Genomic DNA, 23,524 nt, shown 5'->3' on the forward strand with positions numbered 1-23,524 from the left:
CCAGCTGGACAAGTGCAAGTGAATATTGCCATATTGAATATATCAGTAGTGGACATTTAGCAAGCTTGCCAATAAAGGAAGATTTCTCTTGTGTCCTCTTAAACTTGAAGGTAATGCTCAAAAATATGACAAGAAATATTTAATATTTATTTAAAATTAATATTCTTCAACCTATTAGCCATTATGTGGCTCAACTGGTACTAACACATTTTCCAAACATTCAGGGTCAGGAACATAATTCCTCGTTCTGTGCTATCTGCAGGTTCCAACCGAGTTCTGTAACTCAAAAAATCACAGTTCTAGGCTTAGGTGAGGATGACCACATTCATCACCCACATGTGAACACAGGATACTCTATACCATAGACCAGAATGCCACAAAATGTACAAAACGATACCACTATTTATTCAATTGATTTGCAAGGTGATAAAATGAAAGAACAATCAATTGACATCAAAACAAATTTTAAAAATTATGTACGTTTAGGGTCAATTTCAGCTAAAATGCAAGAAAGTATACATGGTTTGTATGAAATCATGTATACTTTTGGTGCACATGATACAAAAGAATATCACTAGGCACTATCTATCACATGTATTGGTAAAAAGTTTTTCCTGACATGAGTGAAGTGCTGTATTCAGACTATCGGTAAAATGTTCCCATGATCACAGATTGTGTAGGCATTGATATGAATACAGTGCACACCATTATCACTAAAAGGTTGGCAATGCAAAAGATCTGCTGTAAACTCGTCTTGAAGGTCTTGTCAGACGATCAAGAGCAGAGTCAAGTGTCTGCTTACGAAAACCTTCTGCAACGCCATTGCAACAATTCCCCATCCCCCTTACAGTCCTTATTTGGCACCAGCCGACTATACCCTATTCCTAAAGTGAAATCCTTCCTCAAAGGACACCACCATGGGACCCTAAGTGGCATCAAAGAAGCTTGCACACATACCCTTAAGGACCTTCTGGAATCTGTCTACCAGGGAGCCTTTGAGTCATGGCAAATCCCCAGGAGAGGTGTCGATGCTCAATGGATGTACATCGAAGAAAGTTGAGGCATTGTCACAATATCTGAAATAAATCTTTTTTTCCTTAAACTTTTCCTGATACTTTTTATATCAACCATGTATTTGTGGGCAATCATGAAATATTGATCAAAGTAGGTTAGAATGAAAATTTATCACAGATCCAACCATTAACTGTTTTTTAGAAACAAAATTTTATGCTGCTATTCACATAGAAAATATTTTAGTGTTATCCAAAAAATTTTATTATCTTTTTTTAATTTCACGGTGCTAGTCGTGACTCCACATTCGAGCAAAAGAACCAAAAGACCTTCAAAAAAAGGATGAACAAAATGGGTAAAACAAAAAGGATTAATGATGATGTAAGCTGATAATATAAATGGTACTCAGAACAAATATATTCGTAAAACACAAATATTAACAAAACATTTGATTGTTCATTGAATTTATATGGTATCACAAATAATGAATGGGTATAATTACTAGGTATCTATCTCATTCTGTAAAATTAAATAAAATTGTCTTTCTAAGAATCCAAACATCACATACTACCTATGTAATAACAATTTAGTTGATTAGACTACAATTACTAATTCTTAATTTTGTTCAGTTGATGTGCAGGTAAAAATGTTAAAAAATAATATGACTACTGCGAATACAGATGAATGAAAATAATTCATGAAATATACACACAGTCATTAAAGAAATGGACCGCAATGACTCTGAAATAAAGGATTTGAGCAATACATTGCTTCAACCCCAGTTAATCAGAGTTAATCATCAATTAAAAATGACAGATATCTTACGATCTAAATGGTCATTGACAACCCACTATCTTAATCTTATTCCCTAACGGATGCATATTAAGGTTCCATTCATAACATTCTATGATGAACTTTCAGAGCCTCATCATTAGATTTCATGGAAAACAAAAAAAATAGTCCTGCATTATTTCTACCACTGACTCACAAAGTGCACAGTTCATCAAATGTGTCCATGTGACTTATGTTTGGTCCGAAATCTTAATCATCCAGGTTTCCTTGCCTACATGAGATCATCAATAAAAATCCATGAGGTATTCAGGACACTAATCCTCTCCTCCAACTTGGTACAGCACTGAGCAGAAAGAGAAGAGAAGAATGAAGTAATTTTCATGAAAAGAATATCATCAACAAATACCTAATAATTCTAAAAGAATATCGTCAACAAATACCTCAAAATTCCAAAAAAATATCATCAACAAATAACGAATAATTATAAGCATTAATTGACATCACATAACAATCAACAATATTCTCTAGTGATTTTTTTAAAAGACTATGCTAGCTACTGAACTTATACCTGCTTCAAAACTACATTTTAAACTAATTTTCTTACAGATGTGGCATGTTCCGTAGGTGCAAGAGGGGCTTATTGGAAGGTCCAGCAGACTTGCTCAACAGACGATCATTCCAGGCTAGGGTTGGTTGTAACAATCGGCTGGGATCCCTTTCTGTTGAGATGCTCACTCGTCTGTGGGCTTGCTTCCACTTATTGGCTTCCTTTTCCTTATTCTTTATCTGCTGGTTTCTGTACAGCCTTCTCCTCTCTAGGTATGTTTCATCCTGTTGCCTATTCATGTAAAGGACATGGTAAGAGAGATAAAATCTCATACAACACCTGATGGTGATGAGAACTTAAATTTTAGATGTTATAAAGCACAAGATTCATTATTCCTTGAAATTCTCTCATTTTTACGCTCTGAAATAGTTGCATTGAAATGCACATTAGCGGATGACTCCGTTAAAAGTTACTGTTGCGGCATCTCCCGCAGTTTCTTTGGAATTTGTCAAAGGGAAAACACCATAAGTGTTTAAAGTTGGCTTTAACCTCGTGGACAGTGGCGCCTCGCGCACGCCTACGAATGCATGTGACATTGTATGTACGGCATTTCGTCATAACATCTAGTTCCTTTAAAAGCCCCAAAATTTCAGAGTTTAAGAGGACGCCTCGGTAGCTTAAGTGGCTAAAGCACTCGACCGGATATTGAGGGATCTGGGTTCGAGTCCCAGTCAAGGCGAATGATTTTTACGCTCTGAAATAGTTGCATTGAAATGCACATTAGCGGATGACTCCGTTAAAAGTTACTGTTGCGGCATCTCCCGCAGTTTCTTTGGAATTTGTCAAAGGGAAAACACCATAAGTGTTTAAAGTTGGCTTTAACCTCGTGGACAGTGGCGCCTCGCGCACGCCTACGAATGCATGTGACATTGTATGTACGGCATTTCGTCATAACATCTAGTTCCTTTAAAAGCCCCAAAATTTCAGAGTTTAAGAGGACGCCTCGGTAGCTTAAGTGGCTAAAGCACTCGACCGGATATTGAGGGATCTGGGTTCGAGTCCCAGTCAAGGCGAATGATTTTTACGCTCTGAAATAGTTGGAACAGTGGGGGTGCTAAACTAGCTTCCAGTTGCTCGCCAGACTTTGGCAGGCCACCTACATGAATGTGTACAGAGGGAAGGGAGAGCTGTGCCCAAGTTTAAGGTCCTCTACATGCAAACTTCCAAACCATAAATTAGATTCATCACATTCTTGCCACTTTCTATCTATTTTTAATTCTTTTATCATTGTTATGCTCGTGGAAAAGTGAGCTTGTTTAAGAATTATACAATTTTTGAAGATGTAATAATCATAATAGGTGACCAAACTACAGGCTCATTAGATGCACCAAACTACAACACTTAAGCATTTATTATGACATATTGCTGATAAAAATGAAAACTGGATAAATAGTAATAGATGTGGCAAGGGACAAATGACAATCATCTCAATCATTCGGGATTACTGCGGTCTACAGTTGGTAAACATGATAATTTTTTAAATCACCTATGATATTAATTTAACAAGTGTCATAGGCAAATGCATGATACCCATCCTTTTCCCTTTGCCCAATATGATCCGCAGATTAATGATTTAAAATTACATTTGGAGAGAGATGAATCATAATCATAAACCAGCTTAAAAAAATTGCATTCAAGCCCAATGCAAAGCCAAATATATTTTACCAGGGTGGTCCCACAAGTATCCAGCCTGACCTAGAGATGGCCGTAGTTGTTTGAAAACTATCACTTTATTTGAAAGTACGGAATCTATAAAGCATATCTTTCCAGTTTGAAGATGCCATGTTGCTTAGTATTTGTTTGGCAGCCATCAATAGTGAAATTTTCAGTGAATTTATGAAAATGGAGGAAATTGGTCATTGTTATGTGATACAATACTTTTATTTGAAACGCCTCAGCCCAACCAATATAAAGGCTGACGTGAATTCTACTCTGGGTGAGTCTGCCCCTTTGTTTACAACAGTAAAATATTGGGTAGCAGAGTTTAAACAAGGTCGTATGAGCTGTCAAGACGAGCATCGAATTGGTCAATCAAATGAGGTGACGACTCCAGAAACTGTGAAGAAAATCCACGAAGTGATACTGGATGATCAATAACTGAAAGTCTGTGAGATATCAGACATAATAGGCATTTCAAAAAGTGCCATTGATTGCATATTGACTGAAAATTTGGATATGAGAAAGTAGTGTGCAAGATGGTTGTGGCGTTTGCTCATACACGAGCAAAACCATAGTTGTGAAGATGTGTGAACTGGCTACAAAGAAGCCGAAGACCATTTCATCTACAGGCAAGGTCATGGCATCGGTTTTTTGAGATGCGCGTGGGATGATTTTCATCGACTATCTTGAAAAAGGAAAAACTATCAACAGCAAGTATTATGCAAACTTATTGCAACAAGGAAAGCTGAAAGGAGATTATGTTGAAAAATTCATTTTTTTCCAAAATTTTGTGTTTTCTTTGTTGGGTCGGGTACTCCTGGGATTAACCTCGTAGTTGACATTATTTAAACTGATTTTGAAATTTTAATTCAAGTAAACACTCTCTGAATCAAAAGAATATCACATAGAAAATGCAAAAGAGATGGGTCCAAAGGTGTGAATTTCAGAAGATAAAATTACATAAGTACTTGATAGCATTCATATACTCTGTGCTTTCTAATTTATTTGCAAGTATTTGATAGGTTTAGTCACTATTGAAAATTGTTATTAGACAAAGTGACGAGGAATTTGAAAAATATATAAGTTACCTGAAGCTCCTGAGAAGCATATTGGCCTGAGCTGCTTTTTCCTCTCTTTCTTTCAGTTCCTTCAGTTCTTGTATCATTAAGCATGCATTCTTCTGATACAGTTTCTCTTTTTTATACACTTCTACAGCAGCCCTTTTCATGTCCTTCATTCAGAAAATAAATCCAATGAGAATTGCTCCACACCATTTAATACGTTTGATAATTACAATTGACATATAATTGGCATTTAATAATAATGATAAATTTACAAATAAATATTCCCAAAAATACTAACCTGCAGTTGTTTTTTCTCATGTTCCTTTTGCATCTTCACTTGTTTGACTCTTTGAATCTCCTTCTCATCTTGCATTTTCTCTTCCATCTTTTTCCTCTGAAAAGCAAAATCAACAACCTGTTAATAACCAACCATATAGTCCTTGAATGAATGGTTCTCAATTACCACAATACTAGTTCTAGTAACAGGGAGGCCAACGATTAGATGCGTTAAAATTACAGGTTTCTGCAGAGATAAAAATTTTCAAGTCCTCAGTGTAATCCAGTGGACACAAATAACTTTACAGATCCAAATATTTGAGCATGTTCCCCATATTATTGACATTCATAGGGAATTCAATAATTACCTAAAATAATTATTAACTTTGATGGCTTACCTAAATAAAAATTCTGCTTATATTGAAGAGAGAACCTCGCTCAATGGAGCTTTGATGTTCTTTATCAGAATTTTTGACTATTTTTAAGCATATAAATGAATGTATACAGTACCAAAACACTTGTTTACCAGAACCAAAACAATTCTATACCTACTTCATGATACAAGAGAATATCACTAGGTACTATCTATCAATCAACATTGTATCTGCAAGCCACTGCCAGGGTGTGTGGCAAGGGGTGACTACACACCAGGCTACTTTCGACACAAAATACATTTCCCCACTAGCGTGGTCAGGTACAGTTATTCTGATCCCTTATCGTTTGTGGGAAAAATGACATCTTAAATATACCTTTTCTACCCTAAATCTCTCTTATTTTATTTAAACGATTTTGTCTGGCATAATATGATGGGGCCTATAATACATTTTTGGCATCATATTTAAAGACATCCTTCCCATTGATTCAAGAGATTTAACCTGTAATTTAACCTTTGCTTCAAGAGTGATTTCCACCCTAGCTTCTCTAATAATTTTGATATGCTACTCATTTTAGGATAGCAATATTTTACAAATGTAGCTCCTTTATACTACTGCATGCACCTAATTCAGCAATCCCTATTCATGTTGCGGTCAGAAACTTTTGGGAAAACCCTCGAACTGGAAGGTGAAAGCACTGTCAAGAAGTAAGCAGGGAAAGTCATTGCAAACAATCAAAGATAAGTCAGGACAATAATTATTTGAACCATGGAAGATTCAAGAGAGATGGATGGGCTACATAAAAGTACTATAAGGTAAAGAAAGTAGGCTAGCAAGCTTTGACATAGAAAGGTAATATGACAGATGAGAATAGCTTGCAAGATCTGTCCAAAAGAAGTATGAATCAATCAATTTAAAAAAAAAGTAAATATTGATACATTCACTCATTAGTCTTTGAAGTAGTGCCCTTGTGCATCCACACACTGCTGCCAGAGGTTTTTCCACACCTCATACACCTACTGGAAAGCAGCACCCAGAATGCTGCTAAGCTCCCTTGTTCTGGCCTATTGTAATGCTTCCACTGAGCCCTGGTGACGTCCTTTCAGCATGGAATTCAGGCGGAAGAAGTCTGGTGGGACATTGTCTAAAAAATTTGGATTCTTACTCACATGAGCCAGAAACAATAGAATTTTTTTTTCTCGCTCACATGGTTGAGAAGTTCTTGGCAGATCTGCATGCAAGTTTCCTTTTGTTTGTCCCAGAGCGATTGCGGAACCAACTTCGCACACACCTTTCTCGTGGCCATGTTTTCTGTCACAAGTCGATGCATTATCACTTTTCGGTAAGCCCAGTTCATCAGAAACCATGTGAACACTTAATCTGCGTGATCCCTGTACAACAAAAATTTCAATCTTGCAAGATTTTTGTCACCATGTTGAGGTCGAAAGGCATGCTGAATGTTTGGCGTCTTCCTCATTTTCTCTACCCTCCTGAAACAACTTTGATATTCAAAAAAACCCAATTTACCCATTGCATTATCAACATAAGCTGCCTTGAAAACATCATGAGTCTCTTTACCAGTTTCACCCAGTTGATGTCAAATTTGATGGTGTATCGCTCTTCCAATGACTGGTTCATGATGGACTGTAATGAGATCATGTTATAGAGGTTTTGCAAACAAATGATCCACACTCTGCAAAGGCTGGGAGCCAGATGCCACCGGCCTTCAGCCTTTCCTGAAACTCGCCTCCTTCAAACCCAGCCAGAGAAACTGCCGTCTGTCTATCCGGAGAAAAATAAGTCATACTACTTTTAGGACAGACCTTGCAGGTCTAGGCTTAGATACTAAATGGCAAGATTGAAAAAGCATTACAAGAATTTAAATTAAATAAGGTCATGGGGGAAGACACCATTCCTGTAGAATTACTTTAAGGTTTAAGAAAACTTGGGAGGAGGGGTTTTTATGGACCTATTCGTAGCATTTATTAGGAAGAAGCTAAGATGATGCTAATAGGAGTTCCCAGGTTCTCTTTACCAGTTTTTTTCTCATTCTTTATTATATTTATCAGAATATAAATTACCACTGCAAATACCCTCCAAAATAAAGATCTTCAACAATATTATTCAATATCTTGTTCCCTTTTGAGCTTTACCTTCCACTCCTCAAGCTTCTGCTTCCTTTCAATCCTTTCCTGAATGTCATACTCGGCAGAGGTAACAGCTGGCTTGGTAGCATTCATTCTCTTCTTACGTCTTTCTTGCTCCCTCTCAGCTCTCCATTTCCGTATGGCAGACTTCTGCTTTTCTCGCAAGTTTAGGTACTCTGCATACCACTTTTCATGTTTCAGTACATCATTCTCGGTCAATCCTTTAATGAAAATATTCTCATAGGAATCACTTCCAAAATATGTGCAGATTAGTGTGTATGACTCTTATTTACAATTCAAATGGATTTTTAGCATGAATTATACACTGGCAATGAAATTTACTTTGAACTCACATTTTAACATGACTTCTAGTTGTTTTCAACCTTTATAACAGGCAAATTTATTTTAGCTCTATCAACAGGAGATATTTAGAGACTCATTTTAAGTACAAATTGCTCATTTTGTTAATAGTATTCTTATTGCTAATTTTCTATTTTCTGTAAATTTCATACAAAAAAACCAAGGACTGGTTTAAGCTACCTTTATAAATGTATACTGAAAAGAATGCCACTTAGGTATGTGTTCTCTCTCACTTTAAGATAAACATTCTACATCCATGTTGACAATGAAAAATCTATCCAACATCATAGCTAGAAAATGGTCATGCTATACTATTGTTTACACAATCATTAAAAATTTTCTGCTGTGAAGGAATATACATTAAAGTATTTTTGGACCAACAGAAGCCATTACAGACTAAAATTTGTGATAAAGTAATCTTAATTGTGGAAGTTTTGGAATAAGAAATATAATATTGGCAGCAAAGAATAAATTCAGATGACATTTATCTTAATTATTATTTGTATTCTACGGTTTAAGGTAGGTTTTGGATGGACACAGGCCATACAACAGTACATTGTTATCCATCCCCTTCTTAAAAAACCCAATCTGAAATCCGCCATTACTATAAGCTCTTCTTCAATTCTGAATATTTTCTTCCTCAATTCCATCCAACATGTTTTTTCCTCCCCCTACTTCACTTGTCTAATGTCCTCCGCTATATCAAAGTCTTCAACATTCCATCACCAATTTAAATGCTCTGCATCCTTTTTCCCTGCCTCTTTTGGAGTTCTCCCAACCATCCTCTCTCCTTTCCCACCATGTCCAGTACTTCATTTGTTTTTCTTTCTATCCACTCCAACTTTTCTAACCTTATCCAAACCCACATTTCAAAAGCCTACAATCTATGCCTATCATCTTGCTTCAATGACCAAGTTTCTGACAATGCTCCGTATCAAGGTTTTGACTTATAGGAACCTTTTCTCAATATCCTCACTCAACATGCCTGTCATCAATTCCTTCCTTATGGTAGAACCCTCTTTGCCTAATATGATTCTTCTTCTATGTCTCTACTGCTTTGACCAGTTTGGTCCAAAACACTTCCAAGATAAGTAAACATTGCCACCTGTTCTAGTTTATGACCTCCGATTTTAATATTTAACTTAACTTTCCTGTTTTTCCCAAAATCAGCAAAGCATGGGTGATAATTGACACCCTTGTCTTACCACTCTTCCTAACACTGCCCATCCCAACTCTCCATCAGCCACCTGCACTTAAGTAGTGAAAGACATGTACAGGTACCCATTTCACTCAATTGAATGCCTTCTCCAACTCTACAAAATAAAATACATGCGTATCGTATTGAATATTCCTCTCTATTAGTGACTGCTATGGCATCACATGTGCATTTCCCTTTCCTGAAACCAAACTGTTTATCCCCTAGGTAATCAATTCCCATGTTCTACATCCTCTTATTGATGAGCCCAAATACCACTTTAGCTACATGCTCTGCAGTGCTCAAATAAGGATACCTTTCCCTTTTTTGGAATAGGAGTTAACTATGATCTGACAAAATCTTCAGGTCAAATTTCTCCCTCATAAATGCTATGAATTAGTCCATAAAAACTCTTCCTCCCTCATTCTTCTTAACCTATAAGTGGTTCAAGGAGAATGTTGTCTACCCCCACCACCTTATTTGATTTCAATTCCCTTTATGTCCTTTCTACCTCGCCATAAAGTATGTCTGAACCTAAGCTACTCTGATTTACGTCAGATTCTCATTCTATGTCTACGCTCACAGGCCTAGTGTCTTTATCATATTGCATATTGTGAAATAGTTCCTTACTCTATAAATCCTTTCCAACCCAAAATCCTTTCCTTCCCTTCTTCCTTCCCTTGAATCTTCGCTGATTCAATTAATTATTTTCCACACTTATCTTCAATTGTTTTCATGGATTTCCCCTTCTTACTTCCGGTGTTTTCAACTTCCTTTATAGCACACAAATTACACCTTCCCTTTTTAAACTTTCCACATTTCTGCACAGCATCTGCCAGCGTGCTTCTTTCATTCTATTTGTTGCCCCCCTTAGTTTATTATTCAACTCTTACTTTCTATTATTTCTTCATACTTTCTTGAGAATAAATTTGTTTTTATTTTCTTCCTTTTACTTCTCTTGTCTTATCTTTTTAATCATCTCATCAGTAATCCATGGTTTCCCTGTCATCTGTCTATTTACTGTTTCTATACAGAGATGATTCTTTGTTTTGACTTTAAATGAAATGTTGAATTCCCTTTGTTGGAGTAGGCATTTGTGAATGATTATTTTCTAATATTTTAGCAAGCAACACATTTAACTGATAGAACCTAAACAGAGGCATAATGGTCTCCCACCATGATGTCAGAATGATCCTAATCTCCTGAATGTGTTATGGTAATTTTATGAGCAATAAGTTTTGCAGTCCTTGCAACAAAAATAGAATTTTAAAAAACTGTTTCTGGCGTGTCTTGTTGGAAAATTGAAATTGAAAAATAAATAACTTGGCTTTGTCCCATAGAAAATTTTATTTACAATCTAGATTTCGTTATGGTATAACATCTCCAGGTAAAAATACAGGTCAAACACAGTAAATATGTATATCTCTGGGCGGAGGGGAAGGGGAGGGTGCAAGGAAAGGATTGGTTGAGGTAGGAAGAGGGGGGGCTAAAAGTTTATGGTTGGAGGCAGGGAAGGAGGATTGGTAATGTTGATAAATTCTAAATATATTCCATAAAATCTCCCAGCCTGCTAATTTATCAACATTACCAATCCTCCTCCTCCACCTCCAACCATAAACTTTTAGCCTCCCCTCTTCCTACCTCAACCAATCCTTTCCTTCCTCCCTCCTCTTCCCCCCCGCCCACAGATATACTAATATACTGTGTTTGACCTGTATTTTTACCTGAAGATGTTATACCATAGCGAAACCTAGGTCGCAAATAAAATTTTCTAAGTGGAAAAGCCAAGTTTATTTTTCGATTTCAACAAAAACAGAAGGAAACAATTTCGGGCAACAGCTGAGTTTCCACTTTTTGTAGGAATTGCAGGCAGTGGCATTATCAGCTTGTATGATAACATCAACAAGCACATGTTGTAACACATTTGGTTATTATTTAGTGGCATGATACAAATAAATACTATATCCTATTGGCACAAAAATTATAGCCAATGTGCCAATTACACGTTGTAAGTTATTTATTAAGTATCTTGTTAGCAAAGCTATGGCTATAAATTTTTTCCATGTTTTGAAGTGAAAACTTAAGTACCTAATGTTGATGGTTTCTCATGTACCTGAAATTTTGCATTAAATAGTGATAAATTTGTATAATTGGAGCAAAGTGAATACCATGCACATATATTTAACAAATATTTAATTTCAACAGAAAACTACAAAGATTAAGTTAATCCATTAGGAGGCAATTCAATAAGATGTGAGAGTCATAAGCTTGGAAGAGGGATATGTGAAGACACCATCACTGAGGTCATAAATAAATAGCTATTTTTGACAAAATAAAAAGCTATAGAGACTGCCAAGAGGTACTGTAGACACAGGATGAAAATTTATCACTGCATATGTGCACAAAACAAACAATCATATTCTTCAAGAAGTTCTCTCGGGTTTCCCACCGGGTCAGGTTGCAGTACACCGATGTTTCGAATGCTGACTCTGTCATCGTCTTCAGGGTGAAGTTCACCCTGAAGACGATGGCAGAGTCAGCCTTCGAAACGTCGGTGTACTGCAACCTGACCTGGTGGGAAACCCGAGAGAACTTCTTCAATACCATACACCGGGAAAACCTGAGATCCTTCAATCATATTCTTTCATAAGATAAAGACCATATTGATATTATTCCAGCCACATTCTCAAATGTCAATTTTTAAACATTGTCACTTAACAAAATTTATTGATAACTTCAGTTAATGATCACACAATTAAAGAAATATTTTTTTAGTCCATGATAACATTTAAAAACTTTATCAACACATGATAATGTTTCATTTGCAAAAAGTCATCAACATCAATATATTTTATGACTTTATTAAGAACCAGATGATGGTTAACCAATTAATTAAAAATCAGAATCTGCTGATGAAGTATTAATTTCACTTTGACCAATGTCCTCAATTACCAAATCTACTTGTCCACTAATTTTAGAATCTGAATGCACTAGATAATCCAAAATTTCCATGCTTTAAAATATAGCTGAAAAAAAGTCAAATTTCCTCTGAGAAGTGCCAATATTCCTATGGAGTGCCAATAAGAAGCATTGTTATTAAGATCACACTGCTGTCCTGAGGTTGTGTGTTTTTTTTTGCAGGGGCATTTCTCGCTTGTGAGGATTGATCCTGGGAATGGAATTATTTCCCTTATTTTTTCCATAGAAAAAGAGGAAAACATTTTCATGACAGGAGGAATTTTTCCCACCTATTTTTGACTCGATATTAATTAAGACAACCCAGCACTTCAATTCATAGGTAGGTATACAAAGGTAGATATTTTAATACTCATTCCTAAATAAAATAAAGGGAATAAGTAATACGGGTAGGAAAAGTTTTGCATCTGCCTGTAGTGGGGTTCCTCGGAAACCCACTACCGGGATCTGCATGGACACAGTCATCCTTGAGGATGACTGCATCCCTGCAGATAAGATGAGGCCCACCGCCAAATCCTCCCCTTTGGTCACTAGTCATCCCTTAGAAGGAGCAATGACCGCGCTGTCGCCTGCGCGCGTCAGCAGCGACCTTCGACCCTCCACGACCCCTTATAAGGCAAGGTGATCGCGGAACAGTGGCATTCCCCCCCCTGACCGCCTCTGAGCTGCGGGTCGTCTTCCGACCTCCTCCGAGCGTCCTCCTGTCCTTCCCAGCTCTCTGCGCGGGTCGTCTTCCGACCTCCTCCGAGCGTTTCCTCTGATCAGCGGGTCGCATTCCCGACCATCCTTGCACTCCCTTGCCTACCCTGGGGACGCCTCCCGGATACTCCCTCGCATATCCCGCCTTATCCTGCTCTCCTTCCGCCATCCCCTTGCCTGTCCCCGGAGCCTGCCGTCGGCCCGAGCGCCCTCGAGTATCCGCCGCCGCACGCAGACTCCTACGACACATCGCCATTCCCGTTGACGGGGCTCGAACCAAGGATCAAAGGCTGTCCCGACCCTCTTGGAGCCGCCGTAAGTGACTGTTCGCCCCTACTCCCCGGTGCCTGACCTCCCTTGCATAAGTTAAGAAGGGCTCAATAAAGATGTCTACCAAACCATCTCTCTATTATTTAACTCGGTCCTAGATACGCTCCCACCAATGATGCCGCGTCTAGCAACCGCGCGACATTATACTGGTGCCAGGTGTGGGGTGCTGCATAGATTTTTTGGTTTCCGCTATAGCTTTGAAGTCAAGTAAGAGAATGGTTTGGTTATAGTAGCCTTAAGTTACTAATGCCCGTTGTTGAGCTAATCTATCAGATTAGGGAAAGATGCTTTGTTGGATAAAATCGCGCTGGGTGCCTAGATATATGTATATTTTTTTCACCTTTCCCATTTTTTGTAATTTTTAACGGAAATCATCTCCGTCTCTTACAACCCCATTCCAGTATCTTTTTGTGCCATTTATTTTTCTGGTCACCATGGCTTGGACTGGTAGCCCTTCGCAGAGGCCTTTTCCCGTTCACTCTCTCCCCCCTCGTTCCACCGATTTAATTGATTTTGACTCGTTTGTGTTTAGTCCTACCCCGGGAGGGTCAACGTCTTCCGAAGTGACGAATGCATCTAAACCGAATGCTTTGGGGAGCCATATTTATTTTATTCCAAATTTTAGCGGAGATGACGAGGTTTCAGTTCATCAGTTCTTAAGGTGCATAAAAATAACTAGTCATCTCAGTTCCTGGAACGAGTCTCAGACGGGGATCGAGATGGTGCGGGGGCTAACGTACTGGCTTCCCACCCTGAGGGCGCGGGTTCAAATCCCGGCGGTGTTGAATATTTTTCAGAGGTATCTCGATCCCTACTTGAGGTGCTTTGTGGAGGGCACTTTGAGTGAGTACGCCGTCCGTCGGATGGGACGTTAAACTGCGGACCCCTTGGCGCCTTTCGTAAAGAGCAGGCTAATGCCGACGCCGGGTTTCTCTCCACCCTTCATCCTTTCCTGTCCATCCCCTATGGCGCAAATGACCTTAGCTGTCGGTCGCCTCCCCTTAAAACTACTACTACTACGAGTCTCAGACCCTTGCTATAGCCCGCCTGCGACTCCATGGGCCCGCCGCAGAATATGCGTTCGCTAACCCACACATTCTAGAGAGCTACGAGTGTTTCTCTAGCAGCCTGCGTCGTAGATTCGCGACTCGTATCTCCCCCCTATCGTTAGAGCGTATGTTCTCCGCTTGCGTTCAGTCCCCCCTCGAGCCGGTGACGGCCTACTCCACAAGGCTAAGGCAAATTGGGCGCCAACTCCGAGAAACTATGAGAGATTCAACTTCAGAGGCGGTCAAAGCAATGATGGAGAACAGGATGCTAACGCAGTTTCTTTTGGGGCTAAGGGAAGAAATTGGCCGTTTCGTGCTAGTTCGTGACCCAAAGAGCCTGTTAGAAGCGGAAGAACTCGCGCTAGAGGAGGAATCGAATGTGCGAAATTATTCCAGTAGGACAGCCCTCATTTCCTCCCTGCAAATGAATCTCGCGCAGCCGTGGCGTTCGCCTATGGAATCCCCGGTCACGATGCAGGAAAGCGGCTTCCCTCATCATTCCACACCATGTAGCTGTGTTAACGCGGTGCAGAACAAGCAAATCGTTCACTACCCCCAGAATGTCAGTTCTACGCGTATGCAGTTCAGCGAGGCAAATCAAAATATCGGCCCGAGGCGGCCAAATGCAAGAACGGGCGCAGTAAATCCAGAAAAATGCTTTTCATGCGGGCGAACGGGACACATTTCTCGCGACTGTCGCTCTAGGCCTCGAAGATGTTTTAATTGTGGCACAGAAGGCCACCTGTCAAGTAACTGCCCCTTGTCATGCTGCGGGATTTGTAAGGAAGTTGGCCACCGACCAATTGATTGTCGGCGGCGCGACATGAATACGGACTCGGGAAATGGAGGGTCCCCGACCGAGAGGTCGGGGAAGAACACATCTTAGCTGTCACACCGGCAAAGGGAATGACGGTTAATGTTGAAATTATGGGTGAAAAACGTAGATTCCTTGTGGACACGGGCGCTGCCGTCACGATCATACATGAGAAAATCTTTCCCTTTGGCAAATTAGGCATCTCCCCGTATAACCACGTAGTGAGAAGCGCATCAGGTCACGCCCTGCCCAGTAAGGGTCAGAGTAACATACCATTTTGCATGGATACTCGCATTTACCCCCATGATACGTTGATAATAAATCTAGGCGATACGCCCTACGAGGGTATTCTCGGCTTAGACTTTATGAAAAAATACGGAAGTAAAATCTCCTTGGAAACTAGCACGATGACGGTTGGAGCAGACCATAGGTTGCCCTTAGAGCCCAAAGGCAGCGAGAGTCGCGGAGTGGATTTAATCTCTTTTGATGACCCCGAGCTATCACCAAACGAAGTGGTCGAGAGGCCTACGCGGTTCGATACTGCGGTTCATAACTTGAATGACTTCGTGAGGAATAGCAAGGAGGTCGATTTGCTGGCGTGCGATGGACTCGGACTTGTCAAGGATGAGGACGCGGAGACGCTGGTGCATATCTCTGATGCATCCCCTAACTTGAAGGGCCTCCCGAACCTAGATGAATCCGATGATCTCTTGCGGGTCAGCCACGGTGAAAGTGAGGGTATAGGCAAGCTTTTACAGCCTCTAAAAGTGGAAAACGTTGGCTCGTTTAGGGACACGGAGTCTCAAAGAGAGGAAGAGAGTGGAAAAGAGAAAATGAGGGATGTTTTTGTGCGCGTAAAGGAAAAAGTAAGGATCCCCCCGCTCTCTTATACCTTGGGTCTCGCGTGTAAAAAAGAGTTAGCCGGTAAGGAAGTGTTGATAGAATGGGACCATGGGAATGTACTGACTGCCCCTGTCTTAACGAGAGTGAGCGACGGCGGAGAGGTACCAGTGTTATTTTGCAATGAGAAAAGGAATGAGCAAGTTGTTCAGAAGAATACTAAAATCAGGGTGGAAATGGTCGACGCATGTGCAATTTCAGTCGTCAATAGCGTTTCGGACGAAGAGAGAGAAATGTGGCCGGAAGTATCGCAGCAAAAGGATATTTTGCCCCTCTTTAACTTTGAGGACGTGCCACAGGAAGCACTGCCACACTTAAAAGATTTAATTATTGAATTTTCGGACATATTTGCACAAGAAAATGCTTCCTTAGGATCTACTAACGCAGTCCGACATACGATAGACGTTGGCGACGCCAAACCAATCAAAAAACGACCGTATCGCGTCCCCTTTTCCCAGAGAAAGTTTCTTGATCAGGCCATAAAGGAGATGTTAGAGGCAGGAGTGATATCGCCATCAACAAGCCCTTGGGCAGCACCAATTATATTAGTCAGAAAAAAATCCTCGAACGGCGAGACTATTCAATACCGGCCGTGCATTGACTATCGCGCCCTAAATAACGTGACGAAAAAGGAAGTATTCCCCATGCCTAATATAGAAGAGATACTAGACGAACTAGGTGGTTCGCGATACTTCTCGACAATGGACCTGTGCAGTCGATACTGGCAAATAGAAATGGATGACAATAGTAAAGAATATACGGGGTTCAGTACATTAGATGGTCATTTTCACTGTAATCGGATGGCTTTTGGTTTAGCGAACGCTCCCTCCACGTTCATGCGCTTAATGTCAACGGTTTTAGACGGATTACTTCATCTCGGCTGTGTGTGTTATTTAGATGATATCCTTCGATACGATCCGACTCTTCCAGAACACCTAGCAGGACTTCGCGAAGTTTTTTCGCGACTAAGAAGCACCAAGCTAAAATTGAAACCGCAAAAATGCCATTTCTTCCAAAAAAAGGTAAAATTTTTAGGACATCTTGTTACGGCCGATGGGATAAAACCGGACGAGGAGAAGATAACTTCTATTAAGAACTTTCCGACTCCTGAGGGCGTAAAGGCCGTGCAATCTTTTCTCGGTTTAGTAGGTTATTACCGGCGGTTCATACCAAATTTTGCAATGAGGTCTAACAGTCTGACACGGCTAGTGAAAAAGGGATCCGAATTTGTTTGGGACGAGGAACGACAGAATGCTTTCGAAGACTTGAGGCTCTGCTTGATAACGCAGCCTGTGCTTAAATTTCCAGACTTCGGGAGAATCTTTATCCTCACGACAGATGCGTCATTGATAGCCCTTGGCGGGATTCTATCCCAAGAGTTCGAGGATGGCGAACACCCGATTGCTTGTGCCAGCCGACAGTTGAGAAAGGCCGAAACGTCTTACTCGGCTACGGAGCTTGAATGCCTAGCAGCAGTAGAGATGGTGAAAAAATTTCGAATAAATCTCCTCGGACGACAATTCACATTAATCACCGATCATAAGCCTTTGAAATGGCTCCTTTCCCTTAAGGAACCGACACCTAGACTCGCACGATGGATCATGGAACTGAGCGAGTACACTTTCACCGTCGCGCATAAACCTGGTGCTAACCTAGCCCACGCGGACGCACTATCACGATTTCCTCCCACGGTGAATTCACTTAAATCAGAGCCCACTTGGGATAAAGAGAGAATAGCTAAGGAGCAGTCAAGTTGCCCCGAACTCGAGCCGTTGCATTGTTAGCTAAACAGCACGAACCTAGTTACTTTTACGATAAGGAAGGCGTGTTATTCAAGGTTCAACGACAGAGTTAGACCCTAAATTCACCATATGTGCGCCCAGGAGTATGCGGAACTTCATTCTAAATCGTTGCCACACCATTCCTCTCTCGGGACACCTTGGTGTCGAGAAAACGCTGGAAATCGTACAGCGACACTTCAATTGGAAGGGCTGCTACTCCGACACTGTTCAGTACGTTCAAAGCGTTTAGATTGCAAAAAGCGGAAATTTGGCGGCATTAAAATTCCCCTTCAGCCTGTCGTCGAAGCAACTTACCCAATTGAAAAGTTAGCTTTAGATATTGTCGGCCCGTTACCCCTATCTTCCCGAGGGAACAGGTATATCCTCACCTGCCAAGATTATTTCACAAGGTATCCTGAAGCCTACGCAATACCTGATCAGTCGGCCAAAACAATAGCAGAAATATTCGTAGAAAATATTATTTGTCGCCACGGCGTTCCTAAATTTTTACTTACGGATAGAGGTGCGAATTTCACATCAGAGTTGATGAAAAGGGTCTGTCAGAAACTAAAAATACAAAGCATTCTTACTTCTCCGTATAATCCTGCGTCTAACGGTCGCTTGGAGCGGGCACATCACTCCTTTGCGTCTGTGATTTCCCACTATGTGTCCCAAGATCACTCCGATTGGGATCAACAGCTAGGATTCGCATTGTTCGTGTATAGGAATAGTCGGCATCGAATGACTGGGTTCACTCCGGCATACCTGATGCACGGGCGAGAGTTGAACATGCCATGGGATACTGTTTTGTCTCCGGTCCCGAATTCCTACGCGGAGGAGCCCCCGTATGAGTATGAAATACAACGTAGATTACAGTTTGCTCACGAACATGCTATTGAGTCCAATAAGCAGAATACAGAGGCAGAGCACCGAAAATATAATTCACGACTAACGCTTCCTACCTTGTCCGAAGGACAACTTGTCCTCTTGCGCAATAACGCCCTGTCCCGAGGACAAGCGAGGAAATTAGCCTCCCGTTGGATTGGTCCCTATAAAGTCATTAAAGTAAGAAGTCCCGTTACAGTCGATATACAAAATCTGCGTGACGGAAGGCGCATCCTGGCTCACCTGCGTAACCTCTTGCCCTTACCACCACCACCAGACCCCGAACCTAACGCTTTCCCCTCATTTGTTGGCAACGAAATCTTCCCGCCGGTCGCCCCACTACCCTCATCAAGCCCCAAATCCCAACCCCCTGTAGAAGCCGAACCTATTGAAAATCCTTCGGCACAACAAGACCCCCCTCCTCCCCTCCTCCCAAACCACTATAACCTAAGACCTCGCCCTGTAAGGTCATCTTCACCTTGACTCCACCTCTCTCGAGCCAGTCCCGGAAGTCGAGCAGCCGGCAGCGATGGCGCAAAGGCGTAAATTAATGGCCCTCTTCGGAAGTGACCTCTCGGATCTGGAAGATGATGACATCCTTATGAGGCCACATGCCGAGTTGGATTGGAGCCCTCCAGCGACTCCCGAGCGTCCACCCACCCCCGGGCGCGATCTTATCATAATAAAATGTCGCAGCCATCTCAGGATGACCGCGGCGGCCGCTGAATCGGAAGACAACACCCGATACGGGACGAGCGAAATAGAGTGCGAAGAAACTCCATCAGCAGGGACACCCTCAACCCCAGGGAAGGACATCGATCCGAAACTCCTGAATCACCTTGCCCGGGAAACACAAATGGGGGTTATAACCTATCACCCCTCCCAGGCTCTTCTACCCCTTACTACTCTTCCGGCTCCCTCAATACGTACCCTTGGAGCAGTAAACCCACGGCGATGTGGCCGTCGGGAGCACAATCGAAGGCGAAGAACTGCGAACGCCGTCCGCAAGGCAAATCTCCAGCTGCAGCTTTCCCTAACCCCGTTACCGCGGCGTACCCTTTTCCCCCTAACTACTCCGGCCATGGTTTGTTCAACAACCGCCTTGTACTAACCAAATATGTTATTTCAGTCACCATGCCCCTCTACGGACGTAGCAGCCTGGCCTGCATCCTCTTTGTAGTCACCCTGACTTCGCCGGCCGACGGGATCCTGTTTGTGCCCAGACACCGCCTGGTTTTCACCCAAGGGGAATGGCTGGTGAACATTGACTTACACGCCGAGAGTTTGGGAGAAGCACTGAAGGATGTGAGAAGCCAAGTACTACAGTTCCATGCATTAAGTTCTAAATTACTAGATTCCTCGCCGAAAGTTTACTGGTCCACTACTCATATTTTACAGCAATATCTTACCAATTTAAATTCTAGTTTGTCACAGGCACTGCTGAAGCGCGAAAATCTTATTTTTCAACATAAAGAGCGGTCTAATAGAGGACTTTTTGACGCCCTGGGATACGGTTTGCATTATCTGGCAGGGACGGCTACTAATGATCAAATTAAAAAACTCCATGCAGAAATAACCAATGTCGCGCAAGATTCAATAAACCGCTCGAACGCTAAAGTCACTGTCCTAAATCAGATGTCTGGCACCCTACAAAGGCACGATAAGATGCTCTCCGAAACCGTTAAATCCTTAGAATTGTTGCAGAATAGGATAAATCAAAGTAATTTCATCACTACTAATTTAATTAATGAAAATCGGCATAATATGGACCTTTTTAATTCCATTTATCTTGTTTACCTTGCTGTGTTTCGTCACCTCACCGAACTATTGAACGAAATGTCAAGGGTTCACGAAATCGTGACGTTGGCCGAGCTAAATCGCCTATCTCCTTCCATCCTCTCCCCCAACCTATTATACCAAATTGTGGCCAAGGCCCGTTCAAATCCACCCCGTGGCCTGGACTTCGTCCAGTACAAAGGAAGCGACATCCGCTCTCTCTACTCGTTCGCTGATGTGAGCGTGATTCGGCGGGGAGAAAGTATCACTCTCCTGGTGATCCTACCGCTGTACCGCCCAGGATCGATTTATCGCCTTTACGAAGCGCACCCCTTTCCTTCAATGAGTAAAGATGGAAAGCACGCAGTGATTCTGCGGCCGGATTCGCCCTACTTGGCAGTGGCCGACGAGGAGAAAAAATTTGTTCCCCTCCAACGCGAGTACTGGCGTGCGTGTAAAAAGGCGGATATTGAGGCCTGTTCCCCCACCTTTCCCATCTACAATAACCTCTCTAGCTCGTGCAACGTCGCAGCATATCTTAATGATAGTGCCTTGGTGAAATCAAACTGGGACATTCACCTGACCAATGCTAATTACGAAGTCTTTATCAAAGGCGAAAAACCCGGCCAATGGTATTACACCTTAAGTCATAATACCATTCTCACCATTTGGTGTTCGCACGCACACTCTCGTCTTACACTACGGGGCCGTGGGAGCCTTAACGTGCCGGTAGGATGTTCGGCGGAGAGCGACTACATTTCCCTCCAAGCGTCTCTAGATGACTTCATGAGTCCTTTCTCAATCGACCTAAAAGTGTCTATGGCACCTCTGCCAGAGCTCGATTTTCCCTCCCTTATTAACGACACTCAAACAATTCATTTTTCTAATGAACTAGTGCAGACCATCTTGTCAATCAAGAAGGTAAACACGCATGAAGTCCCGGCCGTTTCCCTGTCAGAAATAGCAAAAAGTATCAAAACGTTTTCTCCAATAAATGAGAAAATTCGCGTCATACAGTATTCAGCGGTGCCTCTCCTAGTTGTTCTTGCAAGTGTTTCTGCTTTAGCTGGTTGCCTACTGTGTAAAAAGTGCAGAAGAAACTGTGCGTCTGTGGCAGAAGATTCGGCACCTGAGATTCCCCCTCCCAGCATGGTGTACCCTATTCAAATAGTCAACGCCCCCGGGCAGTGAATACCAGGAGTGAAGAGATCGCAATCATCACGGTGAACAACAGTGACACCCCCTTGTTCCCCACCCTGGTGTGATCCAAACTTCCAAAAGTGCATTGGTCCCTTATGTTGCTAAAGCGCACCGACTGTAGTGACTCCTAAGTGTTTTTAGTTAAAAAAGAGAAAAAAACTTGTTCTATTGACAATCGTACGGCAGACGTTGTGTACAATTGATGGGCTACGCTCAGAACTATATTTACGAGTGCCTTATTTTCCTTGCTCTGCATAGTTTTTATAGTGCTTCTTCACCAATTCAATCTCCATGTTATTTTTAAAGTGTGTTTTATTCATTGTTATAGGTTAAGTGTAATTTTTATTGGGGAAGGCACCGCAACCCCACCGGTTTTTTTAATTTGTGTAACTGCAGTGGGCGACCACTCGAGAGAATAGCTCGCATACAACCACCCCCGGGTCTAATTCGTCGCGAGGGTGATGTAGTGGGGTTCCTCGGAAACCCACTACCGGGATCTGCATGGACACAGTCATCCTTGAGGATGACTGCATCCCTGCAGATAAGATGAGGCCCACCGCCAAATCCTCCCCTTTGGTCACTAGTCATCCCTTAGAAGGAGCAATGACCGCGCTGTCGCCTGCGCGCGTCAGCAGCGACCTTCGACCCTCCACGACCCCTTATAAGGCAAGGTGATCGCGGAACAGTGGCATTCCCCCCCCTGACCGCCTCTGAGCTGCGGGTCGTCTTCCGACCTCCTCCGAGCGTCCTCCTGTCCTTCCCAGCTCTCTGCGCGGGTCGTCTTCCGACCTCCTCCGAGCGTTTCCTCTGATCAGCGGGTCGCATTCCCGACCATCCTTGCACTCCCTTGCCTACCCTGGGGACGCCTCCCGGATACTCCCTCGCATATCCCGCCTTATCCTGCTCTCCTTCCGCCATCCCCTTGCCTGTCCCCGGAGCCTGCCGTCGGCCCGAGCGCCCTCGAGTATCCGCCGCCGCACGCAGACTCCTACGACACATCGCCATTCCCGTTGACGGGGCTCGAACCAAGGATCAAAGGCTGTCCCGACCCTCTTGGAGCCGCCGTAAGTGACTGTTCGCCCCTACTCCCCGGTGCCTGACCTCCCTTGCATAAGTTAAGAAGGGCTCAATAAAGATGTCTACCAAACCATCTCTCTATTATTTAACTCGGTCCTAGATACGCTCCCACCAATGATGCCGCGTCTAGCAACCGCGCGACATGCCTACCGTAACATAAATGCCTACAGTAGTTTGAGGGATCATTTGAAGTAGATTGTTAAATCTGTTTGGGCCAAAGAAAGAGACGATAATGCCCTATTGGGGCAAATTTAAATATAATAAGGAACATAACAAGATTTGTTGTTAAATTCTCAGATTTTAACAAGTTGTTCTTATAGGTGAAGTAATCAAATGGGTAAAAGTGATGATAAAATTAAAAGTGTATTGAGAATAGACCCTGTGTCACTGAACGATGAAGGAAGAGTAACATATATTACTTCAGGAATTACTTGGCTAGCTAGTTAACTAGTTAAGAACTTTTTTAAATTGGAACATGAAAAATTGGAATTAAATGATTACTCTTTATTGATGCATATGCTATAGGAGATTCAATGGAGACTAATAAGCTTA

The 23,524-nt window shown here is 42.0% G+C and overlaps 1 protein-coding gene across 2 annotated transcripts in view; it reads right to left on the reverse strand.

The window, feature by feature from the left end:
• Positions 1-1,508: 1,508 nt before the first annotated feature.
• Positions 1,509-23,524, reverse strand: part of LOC139701009 (coiled-coil domain-containing protein 112-like) — a 28,152-nt gene continuing 6,136 nt past the window's right edge. For both annotated transcript variants that reach the window (XM_071599571.1, XM_071599577.1), the window contains 5 exons: positions 7,937-8,151; positions 5,432-5,527; positions 5,158-5,300; positions 2,408-2,641; positions 1,509-2,146 (listed from right to left, as the gene is read on the reverse strand). In XM_071599571.1, coding sequence (XP_071455672.1) covers positions 2,110-2,146; positions 2,408-2,641; positions 5,158-5,300; positions 5,432-5,527; positions 7,937-8,151 — 725 coding nt within the window. In that variant the 3' untranslated portion in view covers positions 1,509-2,109. The remainder of the gene's footprint in view (positions 2,147-2,407; positions 2,642-5,157; positions 5,301-5,431; positions 5,528-7,936; positions 8,152-23,524) is intronic.

The sequence above is a fragment of the Hetaerina americana genome, unplaced genomic scaffold (genome assembly GCF_022747635.1).
Source record: "Hetaerina americana unplaced genomic scaffold, ioHetAmer1.1.p SCAF_1, whole genome shotgun sequence".
NCBI classification, from domain to species: domain Eukaryota; kingdom Metazoa; phylum Arthropoda; class Insecta; order Odonata; family Calopterygidae; genus Hetaerina; species Hetaerina americana.